At 38.6% G+C, this 13054-nt stretch overlaps 1 protein-coding gene across 14 annotated transcripts in view; it reads right to left on the bottom strand.

Annotated features, from left to right (window-relative positions):
• PTPRT (protein tyrosine phosphatase receptor type T) overlaps positions 1–13054 on the bottom strand; it is a 1347533-nt gene that overhangs the window by 72292 nt on the left and 1262187 nt on the right. For 8 of the 14 annotated variants that reach the window (XM_007474314.3, XM_007474317.3, XM_007474315.3 and 5 more), the window contains one exon: positions 9991–10090. In XM_007474314.3, coding sequence (XP_007474376.2) covers positions 9991–10090 — 100 coding nt within the window. The remainder of the gene's footprint in view (positions 1–9990; positions 10091–13054) is intronic. The other 6 variants (XM_007474316.3, XM_056811866.1, XM_056811863.1 and 3 more) reach the window with 1 other exon arrangement.

Here is a 13054-nt window from a genome sequence, read left to right as displayed (position 1 = left end):
GTCAGTTGCTTTCCTTTCCCATTCTCTAGAAGACCCATCATTTCCTTTTCTAAGGGCTAAATATAGATTCAAAAGAAATTATTTAGCTAAAGTTTTTCTATCTTTTCATTTAAAAAAAATGTTGCTTTTTATCCTTTTTTTCCCACTCATTCTTTTCTCTTTCCTTAATCTCTTCTATCCTCGCCTGGACCTGATTTTGTGTCCTTGGCTCCTTATTCTCACTTGCTTTCTCTGTTGCCGGAGGATTTTAATCACATTGGTTCTTTCTGACTCCTAATGTATTTGTATTTATCACACCCAGGCAGGCTTCACCTTTGGGGTAGAAAAATACAAGGTTGTGGACACTTTCCATTTCTTGGTGCAACCCCCACCCTCCTTTATCCTGTTTAATTTCCATTCCAATACTTTTCTATAGCTTTTCTTTGTCTCTTGCATTCATTCTTTCCAGAACCAATGGTTACTCTCTCTTCTTCCCCTTCTTGATGCTGAATTCAAAAGGCCCTGACAATTCCTGTTGGGCCAACCCCTAGTTTCTCCCCAAATCAATGTCTTTTTGTTATTCCTGAATACAAAGGTTTTGCTTATAAAAGTAAAGGAGGGAAGAGGATGTACAATGATAATGTAGAGTCCCTGCACTTTTTTCTCTGAGAAGCTAGATTCAAGAGCTTTTTTGAATGAGGTGAATGGTTAAAGGAGACCAAAGATACACTGGGTGGGAAAATGTATTCAAAACATATCCATAGTTAGGAAATCTGGAAACCTGGGACAAATTCAGTTGAACAGTGATAAAGGTAGGGTTGGGAGTAAGGAAGATCCACAAATCTGCAGATAACAGAAACAAGTATATGAACAGGATATATTAATTTCAAATAAATAAAGATGGTTGTTGAATGATGGAAGGAAAGGCAAGGTATATAGTAGAAGCTGGGGATGAGCCAAATGGAGTGTGAGAGAACAACCAAACATGGAAAAGGCTCTGAGAGAAATGACTTCAGGAAAAAAGTGCTTCAGTGAGCACCAGAACATGGAAGAAATGTGAGAGCAAAGGACCTGAGACGAAAGGGAGTTCATTAAAAATAGAGATGGCTTTGGAGGACTCATCAGAAAGAGAGAAGGGGAGGCCAGAAACTGGGGAAGTTTAGGGCTGAGCTGGATAGTGATGGAGGCTATAAGGAGATATTAACAGAGGAAATGGATTTCAAAGATAGAAGAAAGAAAGGTAAGCCTCAGGAAAGACAATCATTGTACCTGAAATATCACCAGGAGAGAAGCTAGCTTACTCCTTTCATTTCTCAACCTTTCCCAGATATTCTGATTCTTTGCCCTATCCTGGGGACTTCTTTTACTTTCAACCCCTGTGGGGCTATAGGAAGAAGGTTCAGAAAGGGTGGGGATAGTCATCTCTGGCCTATAGTAGTGATGAAGCAATACCTTCTTCTCAGAGGAAGAAACAACACCCCCCACAGGTACCTAATACAGCACCAGTTATGCCACCTTAGTTATGACTGGGCTCAAGAAGTACCTTTCCTATGCTTCATATTTTACTGATTAGGAACTTTTGAGGATTAGCAGTTTTCTATATGAAAATGCAAATGTCCTCCTCATTCATACCGTAGTATGGATTATTTCAATTAGATGATAAGATCAGTAAGAAAATGAGACAGCAGTATTAGAATGGGCAATATGCCTCAGGAAGGGAGAAACAAGAATTTTTTGGCATATGTCAAGAATCCCCTCCAAATGTTCAATTGGATGAAGTGTCAGACATATGTCATATAAGAAATGCAGCCTTAGGTTAGGCTGAGACTCACCTAATACTATAAATGACTCACCTCTGGGCAAAGGGAAGTAAGCATATATGCAACACAGGAGGAAGGGAAGAAATAGATCCCCAAAAGGCTCTCTTCTAGTTACATTTCTACAGGCTGGAGATCTGGAGAAAATACATAGCAACACATTCCTGTCAGGAAAGTTTCCCAGCTATTTTAGCAGTGTAGCCATGCTCTCTCTTAATCTCATGGAGGTTTAGAAATTCAAACCTGGGTATGGTTGCCTTCTAAAGACAAATAAAACTGAAAAGGGCCCACATTAGCAGCAATCTATAACTACTTGTGATATGGTCCATTCTCTCCACTACATGCCACACCTGCATGAGCTTAATAGTGGTGCAATGCAGCATAGCTGAATGTAATTTAGCTCTGTCTCTTTCAAAGAACCCACTCAACATGGTTCTCAGACTTTGCTTTGTCCCCGTCCAGAGTGCTGAAAGAAGGCCTGCCTTGGGAGGAGACAAAAGACAAACAAGCAATACAGCCTTCCCTCTTCTAGTCCCTACCACCACACAATTTTGTCTGTTGTGCTACTGGCAGTCAAAATGCATGAACCAAGAGATCAGGACTACCTTGGAAGTTTGTAAACCTCAGATTCCTTCTTTTCCATTCAATCTCCACAATCCTGTTCCATTTCTCCAATTCATTCCAGGACCCCCCAAAATAATTCTGTTCTTTCTCTTGTCTTATATGCTGAGGAAAGAGGAGTGAGAGAAAGGAATAGGAACAATAGGAACAGGTCAGATATTCATGCAGTTCCCCAACTTACCACTTTCTATTCCTTTTTCTTATTAACATGATTAGGTACATCACTTGCTAGATATCCAGTTCACAACCTTCTAGAATATCAGACATTTAAATGATCAGACTCTATTGCACTAATTCACTCTGTTTCAACTATGAATTAGATGATATTCTTTTGTGGTTCTTTCCAACTTTGGAATTCTATGGATATTTAAAAAAAATTTTTTTAACTCTCTTCCCTCCCTCCTCCTGGATGTGAAAAGCAATTGCAATGGATTATACGTATATTATTACTCAAAACCTATTTCCATATTATTCATTTTTGTCATGATCTTTTAAAAACCAAAACCTGAACCATTCTAAGGATATTTAATTCAGCATTTGTTGAATTTCAGTACAAGCATCTTTACCCATGTGGTTGTCTCTTGCATGTACCTACTTTGATGATTATCACTCTAGCTCAGGCTGTATACCCATTAGATTTTTGCTTCTTCTCAACACATCAGTGGTCCATTTTCATAGGCTCTTTTTTTTTTATGATTGTAGAGCTGCTAATTCATCATATCCTGAATTTTGATTCTTGCCTCAAAAATCAGACACAAGAAGATATATATTGGATTAAGGTGCATATTGCAAACTTAGCACAATATGCTGGGTTGAAAATCATTCTGAAGAAGGCTGAAGTTATATATCAGCTTGCATTATATACAGCTTGCCATAAAGTCCACCAAGTGTAGTTGAAAGCCATATATTGTGAAATGGTGCACTAATTGACTTAGGACTGCCCAACTAGGGAAATGAATTCAATTTTTCTCCTGAAAGATTGGCAGCATTTTACAACTATGCATCTCATCTCAAACCCAAACTCGGCATAGTAATAAGATTGTCCTATATTCCAGAAGCAGGAGACACTTGGATGCTCTGGCCCTAAGTGACCACAGGAAATTTACCTGGTTGTGCTTCAGTATTCTCATGTAAATAAAATGGAGCTAAGGATATAAGGGTGTTGTGAAGATGAAATAAAGTAGAGATGAAAGGAACTGCAGTGATCATCTAACCAACTCTCTCATTTTATAGGTGAGAAAATTTAGGCCAAGACAGAAGAAGTGATTCTTATCAAGGATCTCTTAAGATTATCTTATTTTAAATGATCTGTGTACTGTTGTATTGCTCGGGAGAGTACAAGCTATTTAATTTTTGTCTATATGTACCTAGGACCTAAGTATGGTGTTGTAAACCTCAAAATTCCTTAGACTTATAAATGTTGGAAATTTCACCATTGGGATATTTCATACTTGGAAAATTTCTTACTGATAGTCTATTGGAATGGGAATCCCATTGGCATGGGAGGTTCCTTCTCTTCCCTTCTTAAGATTACTTTAGGACAGAAACCTTTTGCTGAACAATGGAAAGGACTTTGACCTATGCTTAAGCATAGAACAGGAATTTCTTTGAGTCTTGATTGATTTTAGAATTGATACAATGGAGATACTCCACCCTATTCAGTCCTAATAGGATTGAGTAAGGGCTGCAGCCTAGATCAAAATTTAATTATTCCAATCTCTACCATACTCAAGTTAACAGGATTTAGAAAGGGCTGTAGCAAAGGAGTAAAGATTTAATCATTTGAAAAATATGACCTTCAACAGACATGTGCAAAAGCCAGAAACCTCTGGGCGGTCCTGGGTTAAGCGAGAGCCTCCATTGACAGGGAAATTGATGAAGAGTGATTGGTAGATGTGAGGCCTGAGGGGAGGCAACTTGGATGGTTTCCTTAAAGATAGGAGGGTCTGGAGACTGGAGGGGAGAAAGGAGGTTTTGGTCGGTGTGGTTCCTGGGCTCTGAGAAGCTGGCTCTGAAGGAAGCTGAAGGTGGGGGCCTCTGAGACTGTTTCTCCATTTTGGACACGTGAGTGATAGGGACTGATCTCTTTTCTTTGCCCCAGCTATCTAAGGGCTTGGGCCTTTTGGCCCAGCCTAAACAGAAGGGGTATTTAAGCCCTATTTCCTTCTCTCCCCTTTTCTCTCTCTCTATCTCTAATTCCTTTCTTACTCCTATTGTAATTAAACTCCAAAAAAGGCTGACGGCTGACTTGAGTTTTTCATTTAGGAATTACATAGCTGATTCCTTGGCGACCTTAAATTAATATATATCAGTCTTTTAAAGTGATTCCCTTGTAACAGTGTCTACCTAGCACATAGTAGGTTCTTAATAAATATCTTCTGAATTGACAGGCAGAGGTAGTATCCAAACCAAGTTTTTATAATTGGAATGGAATGAAATAAGCACTTATTAAATACCTATTATATTCTAATCACCATGCTAATAGCTCTGCAAATACACTAGTTTGATCCTCACAAAAAAAAACAAAAACATGGGAGTTTATTATTATTATCATCTCCACTTAACAGTTAATGAAACTAAAATGGAAGGTAAGTGACTTTCCAGCATCACACCACCACAAAGTGCCTGAGTTCAGATTTGAACTTGGATTTTACTGACTCTATACCTTGAGTTCTATCCCCTATGCCACCTATCTGCCTCTCCATGATATTTATCTAAGAGTCTAGTGATCTTTCCACTCTACCCTATTGAGTACAATGGACTTTACACAAAGGACTGTCATTTTTCTGTCTTTGAAAGGTCAATGACAGGAGAAGAATGGACTATGCCAAGATATCAAAGCAGGGCAAAGCAAGGAGCAGAGATGTTTTCAAGATGCTGTGAAACAACCATGCATAACATACTATCAACTTCATTGCACAGAAAGTGACAGCCAGAGAAGACAGACTCTCCTGGTGTGTGGCAGTCACAGACAGGATGGTTTAGCTTGAACAAAATGGTCATGCTGAGCAGAAGGTTTGGAAGATGAGTATCCAATAATGATGAACCCTGTGGGTGTTTTGTTAAAGGAGAATGATCTTTAATCTTTATCCAAAGGAGACAAATCAATTGAGCAGAAAAAGTCCTGGCTGAGAAGTCAGGAGATCTGGGGTTTGGTACCAGATTTACCCCTAATTCACTGTGGGCATAAACTGTTCCCCATTTCTGAACTTCAATATCCTCACCTATAGAATGAAAAGATCTTATCTGGTAGAATGTTAGATTTGGTGTCAGAGGATATTTGTTAAAATTCTCACTCTATAACTTACTCTTTTCGGGCAAGTCAATTAACCGATGAGGGCTTTGGTTTCTCATGTGTGAAATGAGAGGTGGGTTGGATGATCTTTTTGGTCCCTTAAAGCTCCAAGTCTATGATCCTTGGGTGAGATTACTAATAATGGTGCATTAATATGGTGTTTTGACCATGCTGTCTCATTTAAGTCTCATAACAACCATGGTGTGTGTGTGTGTGGGGGGGGGGTGTTTGTGTGTAGGTATTCCAGAGATCAGAGATTGTTCTTATTTTACAGGTGAGGAATTTGAGGCTCAGCAAAGTTGATTTACCCATAGTTACAAAGTAAATATTGGATGTGGGATTTAACCCAGGTCTTTTTGACACCAAATCCAGCACATTATTCATTACACAAAGTTGCCTCTCCATGCCAGCTCTTCAGTTTGACACTATCATTAAATGGGGTTCTTCATTCGGTTACAAGGAGTGTTTTCTCACAAGAAAACTACAGTGGACAGTAATAATGCATTTAAAATGCTGAGTAAAGTATGCATGAACTAAGCCTATGACCTATGACGGAGGGAGAGCTTATGGCTGGCCATTTTGATCAGAGAACAATGAAAGCTTGGGGGAAACAAATTACCAGCAGATACTGCCATTGATATACAAATTCTCCATCCTATTCCATGAAACCATTGCCTGCCACTGTGGCTTGTACACTGTAGTAAATGAATGAAATAGAAAGGAACCACAGACCCTCTAGGCCACTGCTGCTTCCTCAAAGCAACAACTGTGTTAAAGCACAGAGTGTGCTTCATGGGTTGCCCTAGAAACTCCTGTGATTCAGGGCCAATGCTGCCTGACCTTGAGATGATCCTTTTCAAGTCCATGAAGCCCCTAGTATCAAAAAAAGAACTCAAAGAGAACTATAAATCAAATGACCACAAAGCTCCCTGCATTATGTGTAACCCAGCTTCCTGTCTTGTCTCTTAATAATGCCTTCACACAAAAAGGATAAGAGGCTGAATAGGATGTTTACTAAAAACATAATTTTTGATTCTGGCTTGATGCCTCATGAATTAATGTGGAAGGGGATGATGGTCTTAGTTTCCTGTTTTCATCTATTCTATAAGTCACATATTCCACTTATCTTTTTGAGGTTCCAGGCAATTAGTATACAAGTATTTACTAAGTGCCAATCAAGTATGGGTACTAGGCTAGATGCTAAGAATATAAAAACCAAAGTGAAACAAGCTGACACAAGGAAGGCCTCCTATACACTTTGTTTATCATGTAGATAAGAACCCCACAGGATGGGCTGCAATCTGTACCACTAGTAGAAATACCCTGTAACTACTGAAATTATCTGGAGGTTACATTTTTACTTTAAAAGCATCAATTTATTGATCTTTTATTGATCTTCCACTCAAGAAAATTTAACTAACTCCTTCAAGTCCAGAATAGATTCTGTAGAACTCACCTCAGCAGGATCTACACTTCCAGGAGGGAAAGCATGACTTCCTGTTGGGGAAGCCAATATAAACCCCTTCTGACATCATATACTCTCTCATCAGAATATCCTAAGAGGTTTCTCATTGGAACTCAAGAGACTTCCTCCCAGGAAATGGATCTTTTGAATTCCAAGATAACTCTCTTTCTCTTCACTCCAATAGCTACCTAACCCACATGTTCTCCTCCCAGCATGGTACTTAGTTATGTTAACTCCTTCAGTGGCTTGCCCATAATCTTGTTATCTTTAACAAACACAAAAGATCTAGACCAAAGAAGGGAGGACCCAAAAGAGCTTCTGGGAAGAAAGTTTGATCTATAGCCCTAAAACCAAACTGTTTGAATTTTAGAACAAAAAGGCTTTTTGGGAGGTGAAAGAAGCACAATTTAATATTAATCTTACACAACCCACATTGATGAAATTAGATACAATGATCATACTTATAAGTAATTATGTTACCCACATGGTGCTCAATTAATGACAAGAATGTGATCAGTTACATATCCCATTTCTGAATCAGAATAGGAAATATCTAAGTGAAACTTTCCACTTCTTTCCTCTTCTGCAAGATGCTTCTACTCAATTCCATTTTCCAAGTTATTTCTAAGGTATTGTCTAGACATTAAATAAACTGGACTGGGCTAAGATTAATTTGGCATTTAGGACTTTCTTTGTTCTTGAATGAGACTGATACATCATTGAGTCAACTGAATGGTGCAGTGCATGCTCAATAAGTGAGTTGGTCAAAAATCCTGGATTGATCACACCACAGGCCATTGAACCAGAACATAAATTCATGGTTTCAGTTATTTTGAAGCCTGTCTAATAAATCTGAATTTATCTTCTCTGTTATTTAACAATTCAACGAACATTTATCATGGCCTACTGTAAGACTTTCTGTGACTCCTTGACGAGGAAGCAAAGATAAATGAAACATTATTCCTGTCCCCAGTGAAGATTTCAATTTAATCAAGGAGATGAGACATATACATAAATAACTATGATAAAAACAAAATACAATAAATGTATAAGAGAAGTACAAAATATAATGGGAGTTCAGAGGAGAGTAATATCAGACCTCCTTAGGAGGATCATTGAAGACATCAAGGAATAGTGGGCATATGAGCTCACCCCTAAAAGGAGGAGAGGATTTTAATAGAGAAAAATGGAGGATGTGAAAGTTTTCCATATATAAGGAAAGACATGAGCATCATGGAGGTAGGGAAATTAAAATAATGTTTGGAGGGAATGGTGACCAACCAGTTTGGCTGGAGAGAAAGGAGTAGAATGCTATAAAGTGGGAAAGAAAGATTGAATTAAAAACTGGTTCAGGAAGACTTGAAGTAACACTGTTTCTTATGGAATATTTGAATTTTGAATTTCTATACTTTGTCATGTTCTCTGAGGGGTAGGGGAATGATTTGGAAGTTAATGACTTGCTATGTGAATAGGCCTCTGCTACTACTGCTTCCGGATCAGATTAGATCTAAAGGATCTTATGAACCTAGAGGAGGGATGCCTGGGTTTCTGTCCCTCAAACCCTTTATAAGAGCTTGGGTAGATCATTGAAATTCTTTCCTTCTCAGCTTCCTTAGATATATAAAAGGAAGATAAAAAGAGCATCTGCCTCTCGTGGTAATGGAGAAGGATTGAATGAGGTAGTAGGGGAAAAAAGTGCTTTGCCAACTTTAAAATGTTATGTTAGTTTTCAATTAGTGTGCTGGGAGGATCCTTAAAGATCATCTGTCCAAACTTCTAATTTTATATACAAGCAAACTATGGCCCAGAAAGTTTCCTAAAGTCACTCATCTAGTTAGTATAGAACCTACTTTAATGTACTTTAAACCATACCTTAATCCCTCAAAATTCCTTTCTTTTCTCTCCCTTATTTCTGTTACTAAAATAATGGACATATTCCCTGAAATTCTCCTATAAACATTTTATTCCATGCTGGTAACCTTTCTCGTTTAAGGATGTATTATGATTTTGTTTTTACAATTATCTTCCATTTCTTTCTGGAAAAGAGAGGACTTCTTCTATAGGATATTGTGTATGAATGGCACTGATCCCATGTAGGTCATTTCCACCTTTGCCCATATGGTTAGACTGACTGTTCTCCATGAAGGAGGCTGGGAAAACTTATGTGGTGTCAATTCATCTGGCCAATACATCGTTCTTCTCTCCCTGCCTCTTCCCTTGAGTTATGGTTAGAATACAGGTGATCCACAGGATCCTGGTCAAGTCAGAGGTCGCATTTCAAAGTCATCAAGTAAGGATCAGCACCAGATAAGGAAATCAGAATGTCAGGATGTGTATATGTACCATAATTGTCAAGATTCTGATGGCACAAAGTAGGATGAAGTAAGGATCAAAATATGAAGCTTTGCGTGCTGATGGTAAATAGAGATTCTGCACCAAGTGGACTTTGATAACTGCTTATAAGATGAACTTATTAAAAAAAAAAAAAACATAAGGAATGTGTTTCCAGAATCATGATTCGTCAACTGGTCCTCAGGTGATGCAACTTCAAGATCCTTTATCATCATAAGATCATAGATATAGACCTAGAGGAGAGCTCAAAAGTCATCTAATCTAATCTATTATTCAATGTTGAGGAAACTGAGACTAAGCAACTTAAAGTCATACATGTAATATCAGAGGCAGGATTTGGACCTAAGTCCTTGACTCCTGAGCCAATGCTTTTTTCTACCATACCAAGATAAACCACATCAGGCACAAAGATACAGGTCACCAGAGAAAATGTGCTCCTAAACCCAGAGAGAAGCATCCACCTTTGCACCTACAGGAGATGATGTTCCCATATCGATTCTTATTGCGGTTTTCATCTTCTTTGGCTGTGTCCCAAGATGCCGTCTGCCCCTCAGGTAATGCCTAGAAAGCAACAGGAGAGAGAGTTAGAAGAAGAAAGAGAGGCATGTGTAGGGAAAAGATTTCTTCCAGGTGAAACAACCCCAACAGGCAGAGAGATAAGGATTCTGAGGAACTCAGCAGAGTGATTTAATCAAAACAACAGCCTGCTTTGGGGATAGGCTCCTTGAAAAAAAGATATAAATAGCCCTGGTGCAGAATAGTCCAAGCAATTTAGAGAATGGAAGAGCCTTTTGTCCAAACTTTCCCCCATTTTATGGATGGGAATGAGGCCCAGAGAAGGGAACTGACTTGCTCAAGGTGATAAAGTCAATACTAGAATTCATGTCTCTTGACAACCGGTTTGGGATTTCCCTAATATACCAACTGTCTAAAGAAATGATGAATATCCCAAATGCATACATGTTTCCTCTCTGAGTCTTAGAAGCCAGCTGGCTGGGAGTGGGAATGACAAGCTTTGGACACTTGGAAGGAGCATTTTTGCTGTTGCTTTTCTTGATTTGGTTTCATCCTGATGAGTCAAGCCTGAAACAATAGCTTTTTGAAGGCAAAAACAGTATTTTTTTTGGGGGGGGGGTTGCTTCTCCCAAAGCCTAGCAGACTATTTGAAACATGAAATACTTAATACATGCTTGATTAATTTATAAATGAATGAACAATTTGGTCTTTGATATTTGTCCCTAAGGAAGTGAAGCCTTCTGTTCTTTCTGGACCTCAGTTTCCCCATATATAAATAAAGGACTTGAACTGGGTCTCGAGTTCCATTTTTATTCTAAACTCTCTGCTCTTCCCTTTTTATAGTTAAACATGTTAGGAACACCAGAGATGGAAGTGATGATATTTTCCTGTTTCTACTTTAATTACAGTATGCCTCAAGCCAGCTATAATGACACCTGACTCCGCTGAGGCTGCATTTTGCATCAACTACTTATATTAACCTTCCATACCTACCATACCTACCCCCAGGACCTGGACAACAATGGTATAAACCAAGGCATCCTTGGAGTGTATCCTCCACAGAACTCTTTCGTGATGACTACCTTCCAGGTGAGCTTTCAAAGAAGTGTCAGGAAAAGCTGGCCTCAGATGGATGGCACTGAGACCCTGGACTAGTACCAGGGTTTACTAGATCTAGTTTGGAATAGCTCTTGAAAGCTGATTGTTGAATTTTCAGTGTAAGCACTTATACCACAGAAATTGGCAAGTGCTACACATCAGGGCTTGATTTATTGTTTTGTTGATTGTCTAGGCTTAAGGGAGTGATCAAGGAAAGGTTAATAATGCAAATAAAAGTGTGTCATACATACTTTTTTTTTTTCCTGAGTCATTGGTTAAACGTTTACCAGCACAACCCTGAGTAGAACTTGTGTCTCTTGACAATCAGTCCAGAATTTTCCTCAATATGATTCATTAAGGGACTATAAGTCTCTGGGTTGTACATAAAGTATCACTTGAGATAATGCCATATTGTCCTCATTTTTTTCATCCCCCCTTCTCTGGAATCTAGGACTCTAATATGTGAACTTTCGCCTAAATCCCCTTTAGGTATTGTCTAACTCCAATAGAATATAAAGTCAATACAGTGCAGAGATTATTTTGCTTGTCTGGATTTGCATATTGAACACTTAGCACAATGACTAGCCCAGAGGAAGTACCTAATAAATGCTTTATCATTCCTTCCTTCATATGGCCTATATTGAGTCTGTAGCTGTGGGCAGAACTGTACTCATACTCTATTATGTACTTGAGGTCAACTGAAGTTCAGAGAGACTAAATGACAAGTTCAAGTATGATTTGAATCCACATCCTCTTATGTCACCTTCCTTATACCACACTGCCTGGGGGACATCTGTCTCCTCTGGTCAGAATGTTTGCTTTCAGTCTGATTTTTTAAAAAAATCTTTACCTTTCATTTTAGAATCAATATTGTTTTGCAATGATTTGGGCCAATTCTGAAGGACTCATGATGGGAATGCAATCCAGAGAAGGAATTGTTGGAGTGGAATACAGATCAAAGCCTGCTATCTTCACATCAGTGTATCTATGGTTTTATTTGGGGGTTTTGGTTTTGTATGAGTGTGCTCTTACAATAATGACCAATGAGGAAGTGGGCTTTGCATGAAAACATGTGTATAGCCCAGAAAAAGAAAAAAAGAATTAACATTGTACATCAGTTCCAAGGTAGAAGAGAGGTAACAGTCAGGCAACAGGGTTTAGAGACTTGCCTAGGGTCACACAGCTAGGAAGTGTCTGAGGTCAAATTTAAACCTAGGACCTCTGGTCTGTAGGCCTGGCTCTCTATCTGCTGAGTCAACTTGCTGTCCCTTCTCAGTCTGATTTTTAGGAAAACACCTTCAAACTCAACCAGATTTTCAGGAAGCAGATGAAAGATCAGATTCACCTAGAGCCTTGCATAGAACTTTATAGAATTTCATTTTCTCCTCTGTTAACCAAAGACAGTTTTTGGTCACAGTCTGGTTTTTAAACAGATACAGTTTTTTAAAAACAAGCAGTAGAGAGCCGTGACTGCTGGGTTAAAGCAATAAAGGAAATAAACTCAAGTTCAAATGAGATATTATGTGTATGACATTTTGCAAATTTTAAAGAGCTATAAAAATACCAGCTATTATTATTGTTATAATAATTATAACCATCCTCCTTATTGTATCTCTTTTCTCTCTTCAGGTCTCCATCAGCTATATTTGGAGGCTTCTATCCAGGGGAACAGAGTCATGTAAACATTGTCTTTTTCTATCATAGCAAATACAATATGCTATATAATTTGTGGTCAAAAAAGGTCTGGAGAAAAAAATAGAGCTGAGTTTCAGGTTATTGGAAAGTTCAGCCCTCTTCCCCATGGTTCTCCTCCTGCCCGTACTGCTCCCAACCCCTGAGGGCTTTATTCACAGGGAACCCCTTGCTCATCATGTGTTAAGGCCAAAAGACATAAAGTCCAATTGAAATTCA

This window comes from Monodelphis domestica, chromosome 1, assembly GCF_027887165.1.
Source record: "Monodelphis domestica isolate mMonDom1 chromosome 1, mMonDom1.pri, whole genome shotgun sequence".
Classification (NCBI taxonomy): Eukaryota; Metazoa; Chordata; class Mammalia; order Didelphimorphia; family Didelphidae; genus Monodelphis; species Monodelphis domestica.
The sequence above is the reverse complement of the archived record's forward strand: the minus strand, read 5'-3'. Positions and strand labels throughout refer to the sequence as shown.